This window comes from Condylura cristata, unplaced genomic scaffold (genome assembly GCF_000260355.1).
Source record: "Condylura cristata isolate star-nosed mole 26May11 unplaced genomic scaffold, ConCri1.0 scaffold00017, whole genome shotgun sequence".
Classification (NCBI taxonomy): domain Eukaryota; kingdom Metazoa; phylum Chordata; class Mammalia; order Eulipotyphla; family Talpidae; genus Condylura; species Condylura cristata.
The window spans coordinates 1,440,121-1,462,600 of NW_004567118.1; the positions used below are offsets into that span (position 1 = coordinate 1,440,121).

General features: G+C 48.8%; 2 protein-coding genes across 2 annotated transcripts in view; both read left to right on the forward strand.

Moving 5' to 3' along the window:
- Positions 1 to 6,514, forward strand: part of C1QL1 (complement component 1, q subcomponent-like 1) — a 19,191-nt gene extending 12,677 nt beyond the window's left edge. Inside the window, exons 4-5 of the mRNA XM_004684932.2 lie at positions 6 to 466; positions 5,875 to 6,514. Of these exons, the coding sequence (XP_004684989.1) occupies positions 6 to 466; positions 5,875 to 6,054 (641 nt within the window). The 3' untranslated portion in view covers positions 6,055 to 6,514. The remainder of the gene's footprint in view (positions 1 to 5; positions 467 to 5,874) is intronic.
- A 9,389-nt stretch (positions 6,515 to 15,903) lies between these two features.
- KIF18B (kinesin family member 18B) overlaps positions 15,904 to 22,480 on the forward strand; it is a 16,084-nt gene continuing 9,507 nt past the window's right edge. The window contains exon 1 of the mRNA XM_004684075.2: positions 15,904 to 15,949. The gene's annotated coding sequence lies outside the window, so the exon portion shown is untranslated. The remainder of the gene's footprint in view (positions 15,950 to 22,480) is intronic.

Here is a 22,480-nt window from a genome sequence, read left to right on the forward strand (position 1 = left end):
GCGGCCCGACGGCGGCGACGCCCTGAGCGAGCAGAGCGGCGCGCCCCCGCCCTCCACGCTGGTGCAGGGCCCCCAGGGGAAGCCGGGCCGTACAGGCAAACCCGGACCTCCGGGACCCCCCGGGGACCCGGGTCCTCCGGGCCCTGTGGGGCCACCTGGGGAGAAGGGTGAGCCGGGCAAGACCGGCCCTCCCGGGCTACCTGGCGCGGGGGGCAGCGGCGCCATCAGCACGGCCACCTACACCACGGTGCCACGCGTGGCCTTTTATGCCGGCCTCAAGAACCCTCACGAGGGCTATGAGGTGCTCAAGTTCGACGACGTGGTCACCAACCTAGGCAACAACTACGACGCGACCAGTGGCAAGTTTACGTGCAACATTCCCGGCACCTACTTTTTCACCTACCACGTCCTCATGCGCGGCGGCGACGGCACCAGTATGTGGGCGGACCTCTGCAAGAACGGCCAGGTGGGCCCGGCGGGGCATGGGGCTGTCCTGGGAGCAGGACACCCAGAGGGCCCGGGGCTTATGGGTAATGGGTCCGTGTCGGCGGGTGGGGGACCTACAGCGGCCCCACTTAGGTATCGCATGCGGAGATGGTCGGGGCCGGCTTTCATCCCTTACTCCTCAGCTCCTGGGGGTCCGTGGCATAGAAATTCAGAGGATAAATCCAAATCAGAGCGCTGTGCTTCCAGCTGCGAACTGGCGCTTGGGGCTTGGCCCTTTGGAAGTGGCATCTGAGAGCTGGAATTCCGGTTCATAACAGCGGGCGGTAAGGGGAGGGTAAGAATGGGCTCTGCGGAAAGGCAGACTGAGCGCCCGTGGGTGCCGGGGCGCAGGGCTTTGCGCGCAATCTGAGAAAGCGAGCTGTAGGAGGTGTTTTGGGCACAAAGGCGAAGGAGCCCGGCGCGCAAAGCTGCAAAGCCATACTGGAACACACCCCCCGCCCTTGGGAAGGGACCACTCACTCGGCCTATCTGACACTAGGAGAAACGCGGGTCTGCGCGGTCCCTTTCCTTGTGTCAGCGCAGCCTGCACCTAGAGGCGGCCTGGGGGGAAAAGTTTTTCCTCCTGAGGCAAGGCAAAGCGCTGGAAACTAAACTCCCCCTCCTCTGTGTTTCCCAGCGGCAACTCCAGACTCCAGGCGTAAGGAATCCCTACCCCTTCCTTCCCTCCTCATCCCTATCCTAGAGACCAGAGCCGAGGTCGCCAAGCGCAGGGATCTCTAATACCATGTCTCGGGTGCTCCACTAGAAACTGCCCCTGGGGATCAACTGGACCTAACCTTGCCCCAGGACCACAGTTTGCATTGCTCCCCTACCTTTTGTTACCCCTTCCTTTCCCAGTGTTTCTGGAGAAGTGGTCCAGCTGCTCCCTTCACCCCACCCTCCTCTGGCCCATCATTCTTGGGGAATAAGGGGGTGGTTTCTGAGTTAGAGCTAAAGCTGGATTAGTAGGAGTTGAGCAGAATGCCCTGAGACTAAGACCCTAAAGTAGACCCTGGCTTTGGGGTGAAAGAAAGCACTAGCATGGGGAGTCAGCAAAAAACTCTACCAGATGGTTTAAGTCTGTTCCCTGTTCTCTCTCCTCTACCTGCTTCTCTGTTCTCTCTGATTTTTGCCTCTTCTTGCACCTTTTTCTCTCTGCCCGCCCCCCCTCAATAACCCTTTTGAGTTCAACCCCATCTTCTTTATCCCTGAAATGTCTCTCCCTTGTGTCTTCCTCTTTGTCCCTGGTTGCTGACCTAAGGGAGGCCCCACTATCCAGCCAGGACTCATTCTGCAGACAGCCCCATGATTCCTCTTATTAATCACCAATAAGGGAGGCAGCAATGTCACCTTTGGCAGTGGAATGTCTTCCTTCCCCAAAGAAAGTTTGGACTGGCCCCAAGCTCAGGTTTCAGGAGACTGAAGACCTGGCTGGCCTGAGTAGGCAAACAGTCACTAGGGCACCTGTGGGCCCTCAACCCTTACCACCTCAGGACCTCGAGAGAAGACCCAAAGATGGTGTGTGCTTGAGGTGGGGGCACTGGCTTCAGTCCCTGGGAGTGGAACTGCCTCAGAAGCCTCTTTCTTCCCTCAGGCCAGTGCCTTGGCAGAGCCTGACTCCGAGGTGCTCATTCAAAGAGGGGCTGGCTAGTAGAAACGAGGATGTGGCTTCACCTAGGGGTTCAAAGACCGGCATTTTAATAATTATTCCCTCATGCCCCTATCCCACCTCTGAAAAGGACAAGAGAAATAGTGCCCACCTCGCATGCTTCATGACTTCTTCAGATTGCTCAGGAGACTCACTTAATCCCACCCACTAGTCCACATGTTTCTTCTGAGCCTCTCTTAGGGTCAGGTTTGGGGCTGGGCACCAGGGGTTCAGTCATCTTGCTCTCCTGGACCTAGTACTGTGTGCAGATAACTACAGTTGGGTGGTATAACTGCCTACTAATACCCCCCCCCAAGAAATTCCTGTATTTGAAGAGGACTGGGATCCCAAGTGGCAACTTCTGCCCTCAATGTCTTGTCCAGAAAGAGTGATTCAGTGGGACCTGCCTTGGCTCAAACCGACCTGGTGTGGGGGAGGGCTAGGAGGAAAAGGAGAGAATGCTGAACCTAGGTCCCTCAGCAAGGAGCCACTGCTAGGGAGAAAAAAAAAAGGTCAAATGTAGGGAATGAGTGGCTTAGAGGTGGAAGAGGGCATTCTGGTGAACAGAGAAAAAACAACAGGCCACACGGTGGATGGAGACAGAAGAGGAGCTTGCTCCTCCCCTGCCTTCAAGACCACTAGCAACCCGAGGTTCTGTGCTTTTCCTTCCTGGCTTCCTGCCTATAGAGAGGTTTCCAGAATTTCACCAGGGAGGCAGGGCAGAATGTTGGCCCTGGTCTTCCGTGGGCAAGATCAGGCGTGGAAAGAGTCATCATCTTCCTGCCTGGTGGTAAGGCCCCCTCTCTGTCCTGTGTGAGGCCGCCAGCCCTTCTCCCTGGGGGTGGCTTTGATGCTGTGCAGCCTGGTGGCACTAAGTCTTGTCATCAGGATAAGGGGAACCTCAGAAAGCCGAGGAAGGGATTCTAGGTTGGGGGAACCTCCCTGGATGAGGTGAGCTCCCTGCAGCTGCCTCTAAGGCCCATATCTCAGCTGGGCCTGGGAGGATACGGAATTGATCAACTGGGTTAAGAGAGGAGTTGTGTAGGGGTGGGCCAGAGCCTACAGCCTGGTGCCCCTTATCCCCTCCCCCAGGGAAGGGGGCTGTGGAAAGGTATTACCAATGTCAGGAGCTTGGACAGCAGAGTCTGAGTGAGGTGAAGGGTGATGAGGATACATGAGGGTATAGAGACCTAATTGGAGGTAGGTGTTTCTCCTGATGGTGTAAGAGGGGCCCCTAGCCGGCCTCTCTGGCCTGAAATACCTAGTGGACCCTGTGGGCCAGGCTGGCTGCCTGTGGGAACCACATCAGCACATCTCAGACCCCAGCACAGACGTCAGCCAGAGGTACATTTCCTAAGTTCTGCCCTCACCCGCCTTTCCAGGCCCCTGGTCAGACCACTGCCTCGGTTTCCCTTCCTGGCAGCCCTTGAAGAGGTGATTGGAGTCTCCAGCGCCCCCTCGTGACAAGCCCCAGGCTTGCTTTCCTGCTTCCAAGGCAACCTCCTGTCCCCAAACTTCCCCTTGGCCCCCAGGAGGAGTTGGATGCCTCAGCCAGTTCCTGTCTTGGGCCTAGACTCAGGACCCCTGGGCTCTGTTCCTGGATTCCCCACTGCCTAAGGATGGAAGAGCATAAATCCTCCCTACCTCCATGGATAATTAGGATAATCACAGCAACAATCATGGTGATGAATAAATAATAAACATAAGCTTAACTGTTCTGATGCCTGTCACATCACCCGGAGATTCCTGGTGACAGATGACTGTATTCTAATGGATTTGGCTATTAAGCAGCACACTGTTTTAATGAGTTAAAGCTAAATTAATCTGGGTAATAAAAATAATTGTTATTAGTAGTAATTTATTAGCAAAGATAATGAAATGCATGTGTAATAATAAATACGACTGGGATGGGGGCCCGGGGAACAATATAGAACTTGGCTGCTTGTTCTCAGCTCTTTCCTAGTAACTCAGTCCCATCAAGATGACACTTTTTCTTCACCATCAAAGGGCTTGTACACAAGTGGCAATGATGAGGCAGGATCTTTTCATCTATTTTCTAAACAGACGCTGAGTCCCTTGACAAAGTGTCCCCTCGTTTCATTTCCCCCCTACCCTTAGCTGGACCACCTTTAGTTCTTCCAGCTAAATGCCTCAAACAACTCCTTCCCAGGTTGGGGAAGAGGTTGAGGGGAGAGAAGGAGCTGGAAGAAGCTGGGCTTTTAACGGAAGCCTGCGTGCAAATCTGTTGGGTCCTCTACCCAGGTACTGCTGCTGAGTCAGCAGCTTTGGCGGAGCTGACCCGCGGGTCAGCCTCCCACCCAGGGGAGAGCATGGGTCCTTTCCTTCATTTGACTTGGGCTGGCCCCCAGCGACCACGCTCGAGGGAGCTGCCATCACTGAAGGGGTAGGAAAGTTGAGGAACCTTGCTGAGGAAACCCCACTCAATGCTGACCTCCCCCTACACAAGGCAGAACCTTGGGGAAGTTTCCTTTCTCCCCATTCTGCTCGCAGGATGCCCTGGAGAGGCCCGAATCCTAAGGCTCAGACCTTGCATTGCCTCAACTGTTGAAACAGAAAAGCCAAGAGTAAATTTGTCCACCACCAAATAGCCTCGATATTTACTGTTAGTCAGACCCACAAAGTCACTCTAGTAGGCTCCCCTGTCCCACTCTCCCTCCTGATTCTTCCCTCCCCATCAAAAACAGGATGAGTAAGGACAGGAGTCAGGATCCCAGGGCCTGGACTCCCTTCCTTTCACCCACATCTTGTCTGCTCCCACTTTGGAGTGGGATAATAAGCCAGGTATAGTGATAGCTCTTTTGGGGCCAGCCTGCAGACCCAATCTGAGCTTGGGAGGGGAATTAATTACTTAGCCTTCCATCTCACTGCTTCTACATGACAGACTCCAGAAGAAATTTGAGACAAGGAGTCAAAAGATGGGGTCATGGTACTAGAATGCCTGCTTTGCAGCAGCCTGGCATTGGCCCACACCCTGACCAATGTCTACCCTCATGTCCACCCACAGACATAAGAACTGGTGGATGTGTCTGAAAGGGAAGGCAGCATTATCACAATTAAAGCAGAGAGGGGGCCTCCCTGGTGGTGCAACGGGTTAGGAAGCAGCACTGCAAGCTGGCCGATACCGCTTCAGTGCAAGTTCCATCCCTGGCCAGGGAGTGACCCACATGGTGCAGCAGACCTCTCCTGTCTCCCCACCACTCCCCTCAGCAGTGTGTTTCAGTCAGTCTGCCTGCTCTGTTCCCCTCTCTGTCTCTGGGGAATCCTCTCATTGCCCCTGCACATCTGGCCTGTACCCCAGCTCTGTATGAATAAATAAATAGATCTTTAAAAAAAAAAAAAAAAACAGAGGAAGAAATGTCCAGAAAATTCCTCTCTGCAAAGAGGGCCTTCCAAGAGGCATTGCTGAGGTCTTGGAAGAGCAGGCAGCAAGACCAGCAGTTATGGAAGCAGAGTTCTCCTTGACTCCCAGTTCACAGAGATCACCCAGTCTTCTCCACAACCACCTCCCAAACAGGTTGCAGCTGGCCCGGGAGGAGGATGCAGAGAGGAGAAGGCCCAGAGCTCCCCAGGGGGGCTGGAGGCTGGGCTTTTAGAGCCCCTGTTTCGTCAGAGTGGCTGCCTTACCTCTGACACGCCTCTCTTCGCCACCCTGCTTCGCCCCCACCTCCTCCCTGCCCTCAAGCACATCTACACCACCACTCCCATTACCTCCCTCGCAGGTTCGGGCCAGCGCCATAGCCCAGGACGCAGATCAGAACTACGATTACGCCAGCAACAGCGTGATCCTGCACCTGGACGCTGGCGACGAGGTCTTTATCAAGCTCGACGGAGGCAAAGCGCACGGCGGTAACAGCAACAAATACAGCACGTTCTCCGGCTTCATCATCTACTCCGACTGAGCATCCCGCGTCCCCCTCCACCGCCCCCCCCTCCCCGGGATTCCCGGGGAAGGGGGACAGAGGAGGATCCATCTCCTGCCCGTTCCCAGCTGCCAGTCCTCCCGGCTATGACGCCCAGGCCCTGCTCTCCACCCGCCCGGGCTGCAGTTAGGCCCTCACGCTGATGCGCCGCAGAGCCGGTCCAGCGCGTCGCGTCCCGATGCAGGGAGGCAAGGTTGACCGCCCCTGCCCCGGCCCGCGCTGTGTGTTTGTACACTAGGACTGTTTGCTGCCCTCCTCCGTTCGCCAGCCCTAGTCTTGGGGCCCGTCTCAGCGGGACTGGCGTCCAGAGCTCGGAAGCGCTGTCCTCCGGCTCCCCGGTGGCGCCGCCTGGGGGAAGGGTGGGGGTAGGGCTGGGATAGCTTCCCAGCACCCCCAGAAGCTCCTGCCCCAGTCTGACCAAAGCTATAATAAAAACACTTCACCCTGCTGGTTTTCATTCTGTGCCCTGGAAAGGAGTTGCAGGAGGGGACCATGAACACTACTTCCTCCAAGCTGGAGAGGGAGCTTCTGGAAGCTTCCCCCACATATGGGGGAAGCCAGAGTCAAAGCTCCAGGTCTGGGCATCTGCAGTGGGGAGCAACTCAATTCCATCTTCATTTTCCCTGGTGGAAACAGTTTTTGGGGGTGGGAGGGGGATAGAGTGCGTCTTAAAAATGGCTTCAGTATCTTAAAGGCATGATAAAAGTTTAAACTGGGAGACCAAGGGTCCTTTTCTGGTGGCCCTTGGACTTCTTTCTGACTCAATTTTTAGTTATTGACAGCAATGAGAGGAACAAATTTCTAGCTAAAAGCTGGTTGACCTTGACCTACTTCTGGGCCTCAGTTTTCTCATCTATAAGATGCAAGTGATAGGACTACCTCATCTGACTGAGGATTAAAGATGTATAATGTATGTGCTCAATAAACACAGCTTTTATTATTTATACATCACTTTAAAGTTTGTAAAATACTTTCAGGTATGTCATCTCACTCAGGGCTCCCAAGAGCCCTGGGAGGTTTGATGAGGTGATTTTATTCTTCCTGGGAGCTTAAATGTGGCGCAGTCCCTAAGTCCTGTGATTGCACTTGCATCCCAGAAGCTCTTGCTCCTTGGAGAAAGTACACTCAGTCTTCTTGTCCTGCCACTAATCTCTCCCCTCCTGTAATAGGGCCATGACTGTCCACAGTTAGGGCACTCCTAAATCATAACTACTAATATTTAGAGAGCACCCACTCTGGATTCCATATAAGAACTTTACAAATATTAGCTCATGGATCTATGAGTGGGAGGGGGTTGGGTTGGCAGGAAATGCTCAAATGCCCTTTAACTTGGCTGTGTTATTTTATTCATGGTAGATGAGGAAACTGAAGCTTAGAGAGGTTAAAATAAACTTGTGAAGGCCACAGAGAGGCAAATGCCATTATTTGAAGCAAAGACCGTGCTCTTAGCCAGTATACCGCATGTCATAAAGGTATGGGATCATCAAAGCAGAAATGAAGACTGCTGGCACTGAGGTGGCTGAGCCTCCTTCCCTACCGAGCCCAGCCCTTCCATTCCTACTCCCCCACCCCCACCCTGCAGAGGCTTCATGGATTTACAAGCATCTGCCCTGGGCAGCAGCCTTGGGGGGAGCTGTTGGAGAATCCCAAGGCTCTACATTGAGGCAAGGTCCCATCTGGCCTCCCCTCCCCAGGCTGGCTCAGCTGGAGAGACAGGAAGGAGGGGTGGCCTCCCTCCCAGGCAGGCCCCATGTATGGACCCTTGTCATGGTTGGCAAACTTGAATGCCTTTCTTTGTCCTCCCTTCTCTCCCCTACTTCCCCCTACTGCCAGCTGTGGCCATTTAATAAAATTAGCTTAATGCTTGTTCCTTCCCTGTAGGGTCTGAAGATTGAAATCTGCGGGTCCCCACAAACCCAATAAAACCCCTGGCAGGTCTGGCTGGAAAGAGAGTTCCTTGGGAAGAGTGATTAGATTAGATGATACTCCCTCTCCCCTCTCTACTCCCAGTACCACCCACAGCCCCCTGTGATATTTTTAATGAGCATCATTCCTTGGGGGGCACTCCATCCCTCCCCAGAGATCACAGGGACTGCTCTGGGGCCTCTGCTATGACAAAAGGCATGTTACTCATTCCTGCAAGAACTGCCTGACTGGCTGCTTTGCATTCTTTTCTATCTGGTGACCGAAGATTCTCCTGTCCTCCTGTCATTTTGAGAGATGGGCCTGAAATCCCCATTTTTGCAGTTCAGAAATCATAGTCTGAAGAGGATTTGTGACTCGTCCATGGTCATGCAGCAAGTCTGTGGCATAAGTAGGCCTGGAGTGAAGCCCAGGACTTCCTCTTCTTTCGCATGGGGCTGTCCTACAGGGCCAGCTGCTTGTCACTCAGGCAGCATCCCAACTGTGGGAACCTGTCTAGGGAAATGTGTCCCCCATAAGACAGGAGCACCCACAACAAGTGTCCCTTTGGCCCCTCAGAGTGGGACACCCCAGGGTGAGGACTGTGTCTCCACTACCAGCATGGGAAGTTTCCTAAAAGCAAGACACGTGTGTCTTTTCCATCAGACTGGGGATCCCCAAAGTCAGTGTTTTGAGTGAGTGGAGGGACAGTCGGATGTGCCCGCAGCCAGGGTTTGGGCTGTTTCCTGAATATAGGGACTGTGGCTCCTCTCAGTGGCTCTGAGGCTACATACTATGCCTTTTCTATTAAACTAGGGATTACTGATGCCGGATCCTAGGCTATGGGTTCCCTGAAAGTTGTCTCCTCATCCACTGGGCGCTCCCCAAAAGCAGAGCATGTGTCCCCTATTCCCCAGTCAGGGACTTTGCAGGCAGAGGAACATTCCAGGGGGCAGGGCCAGGTGATGGCTCCATTCTGGAGGAAGGAAGAATCCTCTCAGGGCTGCCTCTCCTTTCGGAAGGTGTGTGATTAATTAATGAATAATGTCCCTGCTGGGGGCAGGGAAGAAGGTGTGTGAGGATGGAGGTGCTCCTGGAGCTCACCCACACAAGGAGTGAGAGGTCAGCCTGTGCCAGGCAACTGCCAGTCTCAGGGGCTGGTGATGCCCTGGTTTCTAGGGTCAAGAGTGCCAGAGGGGACAGTGGGCATCCACCGCTGGGGGCTTCCCTAATTGGATGAGTTTGCAGGAAGGCCAGGCAGGTGTGCTTGGCTCTCAGCTTCAGTGTGCTACAAACACATCTGCCTGGGTGAGGTCCAGGGGTTAATTGCCTCCCGCCACACTCCTAGTAACCAATATTTCATTTACTGCTCGGAGCGGGAGCTGCCCAGTGAATCAATCCGGACAAGCATCCAGAAGACCGGGGAGATGGGGAGGCACAGGAGCTGTTTCCTGGGGCAGCTCTGCGCTTCAGAGGAGGAGGGGAGAAGTCAGGAACCATGGAAGATGGCCAGTTGCTTAAGGCTACTGTGGGTCTAGTTCTGCTGACCCTGACAACAGCTCCAGAACCCCCAAGAGCTGGGAGAAAATCCCAGGGTCCAGAGGCTATGCTACCCCAGCTGTGCTGTTTTCCCTGCCCTGGTTCCTTCTGCATTTATTTATCTGGGTGCCCTCATATGCTGCAGCGGGTTAGATGCTGTTAATAAGGTTATTTTCACACGTGATAAAGGTAAATTTGAAAAGCGGAACCAGAGGTGTGAGCTCTTCATCCCCTTCCAGGTAACAAATCTTAAAATCCTACAAATGAAGTGATAATAAAGTGGAAGTGAAAAGCCTACACATGGAACCGGGAGGGGTGGAAAGGTTACCATGAGGTGGCAGCTGGAGCTGGAGGGGAAGGAACCCAGAGGGCTCTCTGCCACCCACCACCCCGTGCTTGCCACATGCTGCCCACTTGCCCCGTCCACCAAAACCGGAAACCAAAGGCACAGAATGGGAAACACCCATGACACAGTTGGAAAGCTGAGACCAGAGTGGAACCCAAGGGGGCTAGGGTTGGTTTAGGGTAGAGCAGAGACAACAGGACCCCGAAGATACACAGCCAGTGAAAACAGAAGAACGGGCCTCGCTTCCTGGCTGAGATCAGTATTTCAGTAGACACTTCACCTCTCCGAGCCTCAGTCTTTCCAACTATAAAATGAGCTGGACAGGGCCTCCCTGGTGGCACAGAGGTTAAAGTCTTAATTCTATCAAGCCATCTTCAGCCACTGCAGCACGAGTTCAGTCCCCAGCCAGGGAGCTGACCCACATGGCCCAGCAGACCTCTCCCATCTTGCCTGTTGCTCCCCTCAGCAGTGTATTTCTGTAGACCCACCTGTCCTGCTCCCCACTTTGACTCTGGTGAAGCCTTTCACCCCTGCACCTCTGGCCTACACCCCAGTTCTTGTATGTATAAATAAATATATATATATATATTTTAAAGAGCTAGATGATAAAAAAATGTATTGGAGAGGCTGTTATAAAGTCCTTCAAGTGGGTAAAATCTGTTTGTCAATTATGAAGCAAAATGCAACAGCATTACTATGATCACAACTCTAGTCTCCTGAGCCCTGTGATTTAAAATACTGCTGGCTGCACTTCAGTGTCTGCAATGGTCATGATGCTCATCCAAGGAGATAAAGTCCCCTGAGTTGTTCTCTTACCCTAATAACCCCAAAGTGAGTGTGGGCCACTAGAGAGGGATGTGGCTTGGGGTATCCAGGATGTGGAGTTAATTGCTGAGAATGAGTATGCTGAATCCTCCAGTCTCCAATGAGGAGTCCCCTGCCCTCCTGCTCTGTGGCATCTAAGTTGGGGTGAGAGCACAGGGCAGCCCCGTGATCTTGGCCCACCCACCTATTGCTGTCTGTGCTTGCTCTTCTCATTACTGAGCACTTCTGATGGGCCAGCTCCTTGGTGCTGAGCATCCACGGGAGGATAAGGAACCGCTCAGAGCTTTGCTCTACCCCTAGATAGGGGTACATCTGGGGGTTGGTGCTGTTGGAGGGACAGGGAAGTCTCCCCACACTGTTTAAAGGTTACTCTGAGGAAGCCGGGCTAAATAGAAGCTTACTTTTTCACATTTGGAAAGGCTTTACAACAAATGTATATCCCTCCAAAGACTGAGCCCCACCTCACAGACTAAAGTTGCCAGGCTGCTGAGGGCTTTCTCTTCTTTTGATAAAGGACTTGGGAAATATTAGAGCTGAAGGAAAAACATATGCTGTCATCTCTGTATCACCAGCTAAGTGATAGTAGTAGCTGTGTGCCTTGCACGGTTCTAAGGCTTGTGTATATATTCCTTCATTTAAATCTCACAATGATCCCACAAGGAAGTTACTATTATCATACCTGTTTTGGGGATGAGAAAAATAAGGCACCAAGAGGTGAATTATCTTGCCTAAGATCACATGACTTACCCTTTGGCCCTCCTGATTAACCATTCCCTGGAGTGGGGAGCTGAACCTCCCTCCCAGCCACCAGACACCCCTTCCCATAAAGCCTACCGCCTGGGCAGTTCATACAGGGGCAAGGCTCTCGACTGTTTCTGCTAGCCCAGGATTGATTCTCTGGGCAGCTCCAAGTCTGAGCAGTTAATAAAATATCAGTTACCAAGCATGAAGAGCAAATTCAAGGGCTCCTCAGGCCCCAGGCACAGGCTCTTTTGCTGAGTGAGGAACCCCAGCCTGGATTAAGACAACTGCCTGGGCCAGGAGAGTTACAGACCTCTCAATACCCAGCCAGAGCCAGAGGAGGGTCAGCTAAGTTTTGGGCTACTGCAGAACACTTGCTCATTTTTCAAAGCCCAGGTTCACTGCCTGCTCTTCCATGAAGTCTTCTCAGATTGGACTTCCCTGGCACTTACCTGCTTGTGTTGAAGGCTCTTGAAGAGCATCTTCCAAATAGGAGAATGCCTCATTCACTGCCTAATGTTCCATCTGCCACACAGTAACCATCTATAATAGTAGCTATTCCACACAGTTCACCCCCTTAAACATCTGCCTCTTGTGAGGACCCTGTGATGCACTGCCCTGATCTCCTTCAAGACTGAGGGATCTCTTCCCCAGTGGCTGGGAGTGCTGCCAGCAGATGGCTCTCAGCTACCAGCCCCCCAGGGGGCCTGCCCCTTCTAATGAAAGCTGTCTTGCCCAGGGACCCTTCTCCTCCTCCAATGACAGATCCACACAGGGCTTACTCTCAGGACCACTCTTCCCAGCTTCAGCACTCCCGGCTCAATTTCTCTTTCTGCCCAACCCTTTCCTTTTGTCCCACAGGAGATAATTCCAAGAACATTCCTCAATAAACTTCCTGCATGCTGATCTCCAACTCAGATTGCTGGAAAAGCACCCACTGGCCACGCCTACCCTGAGTCTCATTTGTTTGCTCATTTCTTAGTCAGTCTTACTGAGTACCTGTTAGGTGTCCAGTCTGCCTGGTAGCAAGGGCGCGAGATGGAGAAGGAATCTACCTCTCTGATCAGAACTCCTACTTCACCAAGAAGTCAGAAGTCACAAGGGGGGAACTCCATCAATTTTTACCATGAAATCCACTAATTTCCTAGCACCTCTGCCCCCCTTTCTGTTCCCATGGATGAGATGTCCTGTCAGCCACCACCTGTGCAAGGCCTCCCATGCCCTTCCACTGGAGTGACCAGCCTGTCCTTCTCTGTCTGAGAATGCCCTGGTTTTAAACCACATTCTGTTAAACCCCCTTGGTCTCAGTCTCAACCAGGCAAACAAACGGGGGTAGTTGATGCAGCTTCTCCCACTTTCTTGGGCACTTCACCTACTTCATAATCATACCTCTCTAATAATCTTCAGTTGCTCACTCTATATCAGCTTCTCTCCACTATCATTTAAATCTCCCCTATCCTTAAAAAGCCTCCCCGGACTTCACTTCCTCCCTCTAGCTATTACATCCCTTCTCCGCAACGCTTGACAGTCAAATGCCCTAAAAAAGTTGCTACTACTTTCTCACCTCCCACTCTGATGTCATTGGTGCTGGTGGTCGCCAAGGCTGCCTATGACTCCCTTGTTCATAAACTGAGGGGATACTTTTCAGCCTTCGTTGTGCTTAGCTTATGGGCTAACTCTGAAGTCTAGCTGGCATTCAAGGATGTCAAGACTGATGCCTTAGATTTGGTTTGAGGATGCTTCAAGTTGATCTCTATCTGAAGCAGCTAGCGCACACCCAAGTGCAAAGACCGTGCATTTCAAGTGATGGGATGTGCCCCCCTTTGCCTTCTTTGAGCCCTTGGAGTTGGTGGTCTTGCCACCAACAAGACTGAGCTTGCTCTCTGTCTTTCACAGCCTGCTCTGAAAAATTTTCTGCCGCCCTACAAAGCAAAAATTCTGCATCCAGCCTTCCCATCTGCATTCTAGACCATGAAAGTCTTAGGTCAATGTCAGGCCTTTCTCCCTTGGTGTAGGGCCCAGGGGGTTCCCATTTGTGCCAAGGTGGACTTGGCCGCACCCTAACAAGGCCTCTCAGCAGCCTGGGCTTGGCTGGCTTTCTCTCCTGCAAAATTCATTTCCCTTGGCTTCTGAGATCCAAGGAACAGCAACCTTGCCAAACTTTTCCACTCTTCCTTCAGATTCAGCTTGTATGCCACTTCCTTCTGACTCCACCAAAATTCTCAGTAAGGCCCAGATCTAACACCACGATGCATGCTTGTTTAATGGTGAAATTTCTCCCATAGGCTGAGGGTAGGAGATGAGTGTTTATCATTCACCACCCTATCTTCTGAGTCCACCTGCCTCATATTAGTTCTTAGTGACTGATTATTTTAAATCTTTGCACCAAGCTATTATTATTATTATTTTTTTAAAGATTTATTTATTTGTGCATACAGAACTGGGGTACAAGCCAGAGGCTCAGGGGTGGTGAGAGGCTTCACCAGAGACAGAGTGGGGAGCAGAACAGGCAGATCAACAAAGTACACTGCTGAGGGGAGCAGCGGGCGGGTCAGGAGAGGTCTGCCGCGCCATGTGGTCACCTCCGGGGCAAGCGGGAATCGAACTCATGCGGAAGCGGCTTTAGATTGTCAGTGCTGTGCTTTAACCCACTGCGCCACAAGGAGGGCCACCAAGCTATTATTTTATCCTCTATTTTATAACTGCAAAAACAGAGCCTCTGAGAGACTCCTTGTGGCTTGCCCCAAATTTTCAAGCAAGTAAATGTGCCATTCCCACTGTCCACAGCAGGGCTGGCCTTCCCTCCTTGCCTCACCCTAGCTCACCTCACTTTCTCCAGCTAAGGGTCCAAAACAGAATAGGACCAAGGCAAGGAAGACTTGACCTGCCAGACACAAGAAGCACCTGCTCCCCTGGTGGTTCCTGGACACCCCAAACTCTCTACTGCACCCCAGATCTCTATTAAAATGTACATCCCTAAGGCCCTCCCTGGTGGCTCAATGGGTTAAAACACAGCACTATGAAGCTGTTCACAGCCACTGTAGCACGAGTTCCATCCCCAGTCAGGGAGCTGACCCACATGGCACAGGAGACCCCTCCTGACCCCCCCCCACCGCTGCTCCCCTCCTCAGTGTTTTTCAGTCAATCCACTTGTTCTGCTCCCCACTCAGTCTCTGGTGACACCTCTCACCACCCACACCTCTGGCCTGTACCCCAGTTCTGTATGCATATATAAGTAAATAAATCTTTTTTAAAAATGCACATCCCTGTCAGAGGGAAGTACTAGATACCATTTTTTATGGCAAGAATACCCTGGTTTTCTCGCAGCTTTACAGTAACAACACAGTTCTCTGTTCCATCCTTACTAACCCAGTAGCGTGACTGCTTATTTTATAAAGGGCAACTTCATCTCAGGCAAGTGAATAACGTGTCTGGGCCAAGCCCCCCACCTTGAAGGCAAGTCTGGCTTGTTTTGCCAACTGTTTTCTCACGTGCCCAGATCAGTGCACAGGCTGTGTGGGGATGGGCCTGGTCAGTGACAGTCTAGCCACTGGTCTTGGGAGCCATCACATATTTGCCCCAAAAAGTCGTGGACAGCTCTGGCCTTACCGATGTGGGGGTTTCAGATCGGCGCTTTCCTGAGTGGGGAGGACGTTACTTCGGAGTCACCACACAGCTGAGGACTGGACAGAGAGGGAAGCGACTTTCCTCTCAGCATTAATTAGTGATTAAGTTCCTACAGCTTGGGATCAAGTCTCCCCTCTAGCGCAAGGCTGTCTCTGTCTCTCCCATCTCCTCAGCCCCAGCTTTGGGGGTCCGCGTGAGCCTGGTCACCAGAATCCACGCCCTGAGGGGGTGGAGCCAGCGCTGCCCAGCGGCGTCCAGCGGGCACACTGTCACGTTCCACTGTCCATTCCCGATGCCAACAGCGCGGAGGATCGCTCCGGGCCTTCTCTGGCTTCTGGAGATGAAAGTTGCTTTTGAAGTTTTTTCTTGAGGTGGTTGAGGATCGAGGAGAGACCCTGGACAGCAGCTACAAGTTCCTCAGTGAGTAACCCAATTTTGGTCTCAGAAGCGACATGCTCGAAACGTGTTTGACGTGTGGTTGCTACAACTGGTGAGGAGCCCGGTTCCACCGACGACGGCGTGTGGGGCGTGGCCCTCCTCGCGTACCCCAATCGCAAACTCGCTTCAGCGGGCCGTCGAGTCGGGGCTGCCTAGGAGACTCGGCAGCTCACCTCAGCCCGCGGAAGTGGAAGTGCGCAAGCGCACTGTCGACGGAGCCCGCCACTTCAGGGCTGTGCTTTGTGACTTAGGAAACAACCAATCAGCGGTCCGGGCGGCGGCCAATGGGAAGCGCGGACGAGCCCACCGGCTAATTTGAACGCGCAGCGCGGGGCGGAGGTCGGCCCGCGGCCGGGAGGGTTGTGGGCTGCGATCTCGGGTCGTCCGGGGCTCTGCGTGTGGCGGAGAGACCGGGGAGGGGGCGAGTGGCGACAGCTGCAACTGGACCGGCGACAGGTAAGCTGCTCTGGTCTGAGGCCGGAGCCCACCGGGAAGGTGCGGCTCGGAGACCCGCGAGTTTGGCGTGGTCTGGTCTGACCCGAGCGTGGGGGGGGAGGGGGCGGCAGGGCACTTCCTTTTACTTTTGCACCGGAGCTCTGACACTTCCGCTCGTTTGTACTGGACCTAGACGGGCCTGGGACCTAGCCTGGCCCCGCACCTCCGCACCGGCCTGGCCCTCTTGATTTCCGCTCGTGGGTGTAAGGAAAGCTTGGCCCTTCTGCACGCTGGACCCCCTGCACACCTGTATGGAGTAGCTAAGACCGTCTCTGCACATCTGCTACAGATAATTGTGCATTTGTAACTTAGTACTGGGGCACTCCGTAAACATTTTAATAAAGGAGGGGGTTTTGAAAGAGCATCTATGACAGAAACCAGGCCTTCTGCTTTTGCTCCTAGGATACCTCTCCTGTAAGGTTTGAAAGTGTAAGGTTTGATTCTGTAAGGTTCTGAAAGTGGCATGACAAAGGTAAAACCTATTCTGTGCCAGGTGAAGCGTGGGGAATTTTACTGAAGACATTGACTGTTCTGACATCTTGGGAAAATGTGTGTCATATCAATTCTAGTAATACTAAGGTTTGTTGACACATTTGTTGACTTAACTCACAGTGAACCTATGAGATACTTTTTTTTTACATTCACAGGAAGCTCAGAGACTAATGTCTACAATTTTTTAAAAATGTTCAGTGTTACAGGACTTTTCCCCATCTTCCCCCTATTCTACTTCTTCTCACATCTCAAAAGCTACTATATCCAGCTCTTTTCTGCCTATTTCATAATTGAATTCCCTCCCTTCAGAGACGGTAACTTTAAGATGTCTCAATTTGTTGATCTTTCTTTATATTATCCAAACCAACTCCATTTGTATCTGTCTGAGGAAGGTATACCAGTAACATGTTTTTAGAAGCACTTATAAAAATTGTCTCTATCTGGTCATAAGCAAAGTTGAATAGTTATCAGAATACAAAATTAAAACAAGCTCATGTTTGGGTATTTTAAAAACAACACTTAAATAACTTGGTCAAATAGGATATCACATTTGTAATTAAAGGTAATTAGCATGAAACAGTGGTAATCCTATTTATAAAACTTGTGGGATGCAGTTAAAACTATGCTTAGCAAGTAATTTATAGTCTTAAATGCTTACATTCAAACTTTTTCAACTGAAGTTGGTGAGGCAAATATCCAAAATTAATAAGATAGAATAGGACAACAGAAGAATTGCATAGAAGTTAAGAGGCGAAATTAATTAACTGGAATCTTACTGTACACTAGAGGATTAACATAGCCAAAAGCTGTAACTTTCAAAAGACGAATAAGAGAGCCAAACCTCTGGCAATATATACATATATGATTAAAAAATAAAAGAGACATAGAAAAATTATCTTAGTGATGAAAAGAGGGACATAACTTCAGGGGCTAGGAGATTAAAGAGAGAACAACTTCAATGGAACACCCTTTTGGACAATTTTGCAGTGAAAAATAACTTACCACACTGACTCAGGAAATTATGAAAAATTTGAATAAACCTAGGATCAGTGAAGAAATTGAATTCGTTTAAAATCTACCTTCACACACACACACACACACACACCCTAAACTCCACCAAAAATGTATAAACAACTGAAAGAGATGATTCTGACTTTATACAAAACTCTCTCCCTAAAAAAATAGAAGACATTTCCAGTCTACTTTGTGATACCAAAATAAGGCCAAGAAAATTATTAGTCAATCTCTTTTTACAAATGTGGTTGGAAATCGTATATAAAATATCAGCAATCAAAAGCCAGTAATGCATTAAAAAGAATACATAGGTTTATCTCAATAATTTGAGAATAGTTTAACAATAGAAAAATCTATTAATACAATCTTTGTATTATAGACTAATAGAACATACCCATTAGACATAGAAATAGAATTCAATAAAATTCAGTACCAACTCATGCTTTGAAATTTTTTTGTAAGCTAGAAATAGTGGTAATTATGAAAATTATGAAATTTATGAGCTAAATAAAAAATGAAATAATGGGAGTATCCCCTATAAAATTGGGAAAAAGATAAGATTGTTCACCATTGCTGCCTCTGTTCACTATTGCACTGGAAGTCCTAGCCAGAACTGCTAGACAGCTCCTGGTTGTCTTAAAAAGCACAAGTCCACAGCTCCTTCCTCTGCAGGACCAACCCAAAAACCAATTGTCTTTGTTCTATGGATACTAAGGTGGAGGGTGAAGGGGGTTAGGAGTGGCAAAAACCCACTTGTAGGGCAGGATAGCCTAGGGATGTGCCTCTGGGGACAGAACAAGGCCATGCTTATGACAAGTTCCTTCCTGAGCATCAGTTTTCTTTGTGAAGTAAGGACTTAGCAAGTGTATCAATAATGAGATTGATGTGAAAGTTAAATGACTCCATTTGTAAAGCAAGTAGGATGGGGCCTAGTACATAGTAAGTGCTCAATAAATGTTAGCTAGTTAATAATAGTGTTTAGATTTGGATTCAGACTCTGATCTTCTCTGGCCTTTATTCATGTCTAGGGCAGATATTATTCAGTGAGTTTTGCTTGCTGGGTCTGTGCACAGGCTATACCAGAAGGGGGTTCTGTTCACTTGAAGCTTAAGGATAAAAAACACAAGAGTGAGTGTTTTAAAGGAGAGATGAAGCCCCTATAAAAATAGAACCTTCAGGACTAGGCACTTTCTCTGCCTTCCTCGTTCCCAGTATCTGCAGGCAGATCCCCTCCAGTCCTCAAATATTCTTCTCCAGGGGCTTCTAAGGAGCTGGCTTATTTTGACTGTCCCTGTGAAGGTGAGCAGAGAGACTCCCCTGAAAACAACCGAATATTTGCTTCCAGGTCCCAGCCCCAGCTCCGCAGTGAACTGGCCTCTGGGTTTTAATGAGCTGCCCTGGGTTAGAAACAGGACGTGACTGTGGATGGCTCAGAACCCTGAAGATCTTATTAAAGAATCATCTCCCTTGTACTTTTGGGCTGAAATGCTCTTTCCAACCGAGGATCAAAGCAAACTTGACAAACGTTCTCTCATTAATCTCCCCATCCTCCTGGGGTGGGAGCAGATTGGTAGCGCTTCTCTCTGGCTCTCAAAGCAGGAAGCTGATGTGACTTGGGGCATGTGGCTGGTAGAAAGATCTCCCCACCAGTCAGATGCAGAATCTAAGACCCAGGTATCCAAGCTATGGCCATGCCAAGTGTTACTCCCTACCGCCAACACGTGCCCCCAGCACTGTCTTAGGAAGAGGAAAACATCTCATTAGGCAAACAGTCTGCTGTGCTGGCCCTCAGGAGGCGGAGAGGAGAGAACTGTAAAGGTTATGGACACTCTGTTGCCAGTGCCCTTTTTAATTTCCTGCTTAGAATGTTAGGCTTCTCTGTGGCTCCTCCTCAATAAAACCTTCCCCCTGGAAAACTGAGACTGCCATTATGGAAGCCAGCACTACCCAGACTATAAGGCTGCACCTTCTGCCTGCATTTCCCTGAGTGCCAGTGTGGGTGAGACACAAGAACTCTGTGTGTTGAACATTAGGTGCAGTCCATATATCTGAAGGTGCATATACAGAATACTGATTGCATAAAGAATCTGTTATTATATATAAACACAAGAGACTATTGCAACATCCTTTTCAAAGCAGCATAATATATAATGTTATGAGGGGGCGGAATAGCTGGCTGTGCCCTCAGACTGTCTAGGTGGGAAGCAGACTCCATCACTTACGGTATTGCGACTTTAGGGAAGTTCCTTACAAATCCTGGCTCAATTTTCTCATTAGAAAGTGAATATAATATCTGTCTTGTGAGATTGTGGTACAGAGTAGACATGCAAGTAAGGAAGGTGCTTAAAACCATTTCTGATGCATACAGTGAGCACTCGGTTAGTGTGTGTAGCATGATAACAGTGTGGGGACAGGAGTAGAACATACACACATCGAAGGTGTTTTGTTTTTTTTTTTTTTAAACAATTATTCCCCTGTTTTGTGTAGGGAAGAAATTTGGGAGTAAAGAGTAGGAGTTTCCAGTGACTTCAATTCTGTCTCATTCCTAAGGAAAAACATGAGTTATTTGCTAGAGAAAAGGTAGAAATCCCACTTGTCTTTGCTGAGTGATGGTAACTGTGACTTAGCCACAGGACCTAGTCTCCAATGGGCAAGCATTCATCTACACACCTCCAGGAACAGCCCTTGTTAATGTAGCCCTAAAATTGGGCTCAACTTTTCCAGGATATCTGAATCTTCCATTCCAAATCTTCCATCTTTACCCTTGGTAGGCTGGCAAGAAGAACAAATTTAAAAACAAAAACACAAGAAGAGTGATCTAAGGAGAATACAAGAGGAACAAGGCAAATAAGTGTTTAAGTCTGTCCATGTCACCTTCTACATTAACAGAATGAAGGAGAAACACTTGTGATCATCTCAGCAAGTGCCAAAAAGAACTCACTAAATTTCTATACCCGCTCCTCATGGGGTGGAGGGTGGGGAACTAAATATAGTAAAGCTAAAAATAGGAAGTAACTGTTGTTATTTGCAAACTATACCACCGTTTAATTGAAAGACCTAAGAGAATCAGTGATAGTATATTAGAACTAATAAAAGGAGTTTAGCAAGTGGCCAGATACAAAATTGCATGCAAAATACAGTAGCTTTTTTTTTTTTTAACACATGTTCTGGAAAAAATGAGTTAGAAACTATAATTTTAAAAGCAGCCTATTCACACTATAATGAAGACTATGCAATGTTTAATAATAAACCTATCAAGGCATATACAAACCCCATGTGAGGACAACTATAAAGTTTTACTGAAGATTATAAAGTTGTAAATAACAAAAAGAGATACTGTGTTCCTACATGGAAAGATTTAATGATTGTAAAGAAACCACTTCTCATATTACTCTATAAATTGAAAATAATTCCAACTAAAATCTTAGCTTTTTCATATAACTTTAAGTTTACTCTTTAATCATAGACAAGGTGCCCAAGAATAGCTAAGACAAAGAACAGTGAGATAATGTTATGTGATTATAATACAATTACTGGAAAAGGATTAAACATCACTAGAACAGAATGGAGAGTCCAGAAACAAAGTTAAGATTATATGAGAATTCAGTTATACTAAATGACATTTCAAATTAGTGGAGAAAGAATGCATTACTTAATAAATGAACTTGAGATCATTGTTTATCATTCAGAAAGAAAATGTACTTCAGAAATCTCACACCATTCCCACAACAATTAAATTCTATTTGGATAATGACCTCAATGCAAGAAAGAAAAAATATTACCTGTACAAATAAGAAAAGAGCTTATTACCTTGATGGGGAGGAATGTCTTCTTAAATATGACATAAAAAACATAAAAGACACATTTGACTCTTTAGGAATTGCAAATTTCACTCTGGTCAGGGTAGGATTTTTTCCAAGAATGCATGGTTGGTTTGATACTAGGAATAATATCAAGTAATTTATTACTGCCAAAATAAAGTGGATAAAGTATATTAACATAATTAGAAATGCTAAAATAGCATTAAATAAAAGTCTAGGTGTTCCTATTAAATCTCAATAAAATAAGTATAGAGTAAATTGATAATGTGATGACTATTTGTCCAAGATAGGAAAGCACTAAAGCCATTTTCTTTAAAATCAAGAACAAGACAGGATGCCCATTATCATCATTATTACTCAGTGTTGTTTTAGAAGTTCTAGAGAATGTAATAGTTGGGAAATTAAACCTTTGTAATAATGCAGAGAAGAAAAGGTAAAAAAAAATGTTTAATTTTCTAATATATAGTTGTGTACTCAGAAAAATAGCAACAAGCCCTTTAAAATTAGAATTAAGAAGAGAATTTCAGAGTAGTGGATAAAAGGCAAATGTATAAAAATCAATTCTACTTCTCCATCCTAGCAATTGCCTCCTGGAAATGAGGATGAGGAAAGGTGTTCCATTTATAAGAACAATTAAGTCCATAAATCACTTGGGAATTATGTTGAAAGGACTATTGCAGAACCTACCGTAAGATCTATGAAATCTTATTAAAGGACATAAAAAAATATCTGAACAAATGGGCAATAGCCATGTTCTTGCTTGAAGGTTTTCATATAAGATAAATATGTAAGTTTAATACAATTCCAATTGTAATCCTTGTAGGATTCTTGGGGTGGTTGGGAGTTGTGGGTTGGTGATGAAATTAATCAATTTTCCTTAAAGTCAAAGAGAGGGCCCTCCCTGGCGGTGCAGGGGTTAAAGTGCAGCACTAGGAAGCTATCTGCAGCCACTGCAGCATGAGTTTGATACCTGGCCAGGGGGCTGCCCCACATGGCGCAGCAGACCTCTCCTGTATCGCCTGCCGCTCCCCTCTGCATTGTATTTTGGTCAGTCTTCCTGTTCTGCTCCCCATTCTTGTCTCTGGTGAATCTTCTCACCCCTCGTACCTCTGGCCTGTACCCCAGCTCTTGTATGCATAAATAAATAAATCTTAAAAAAAAAAAA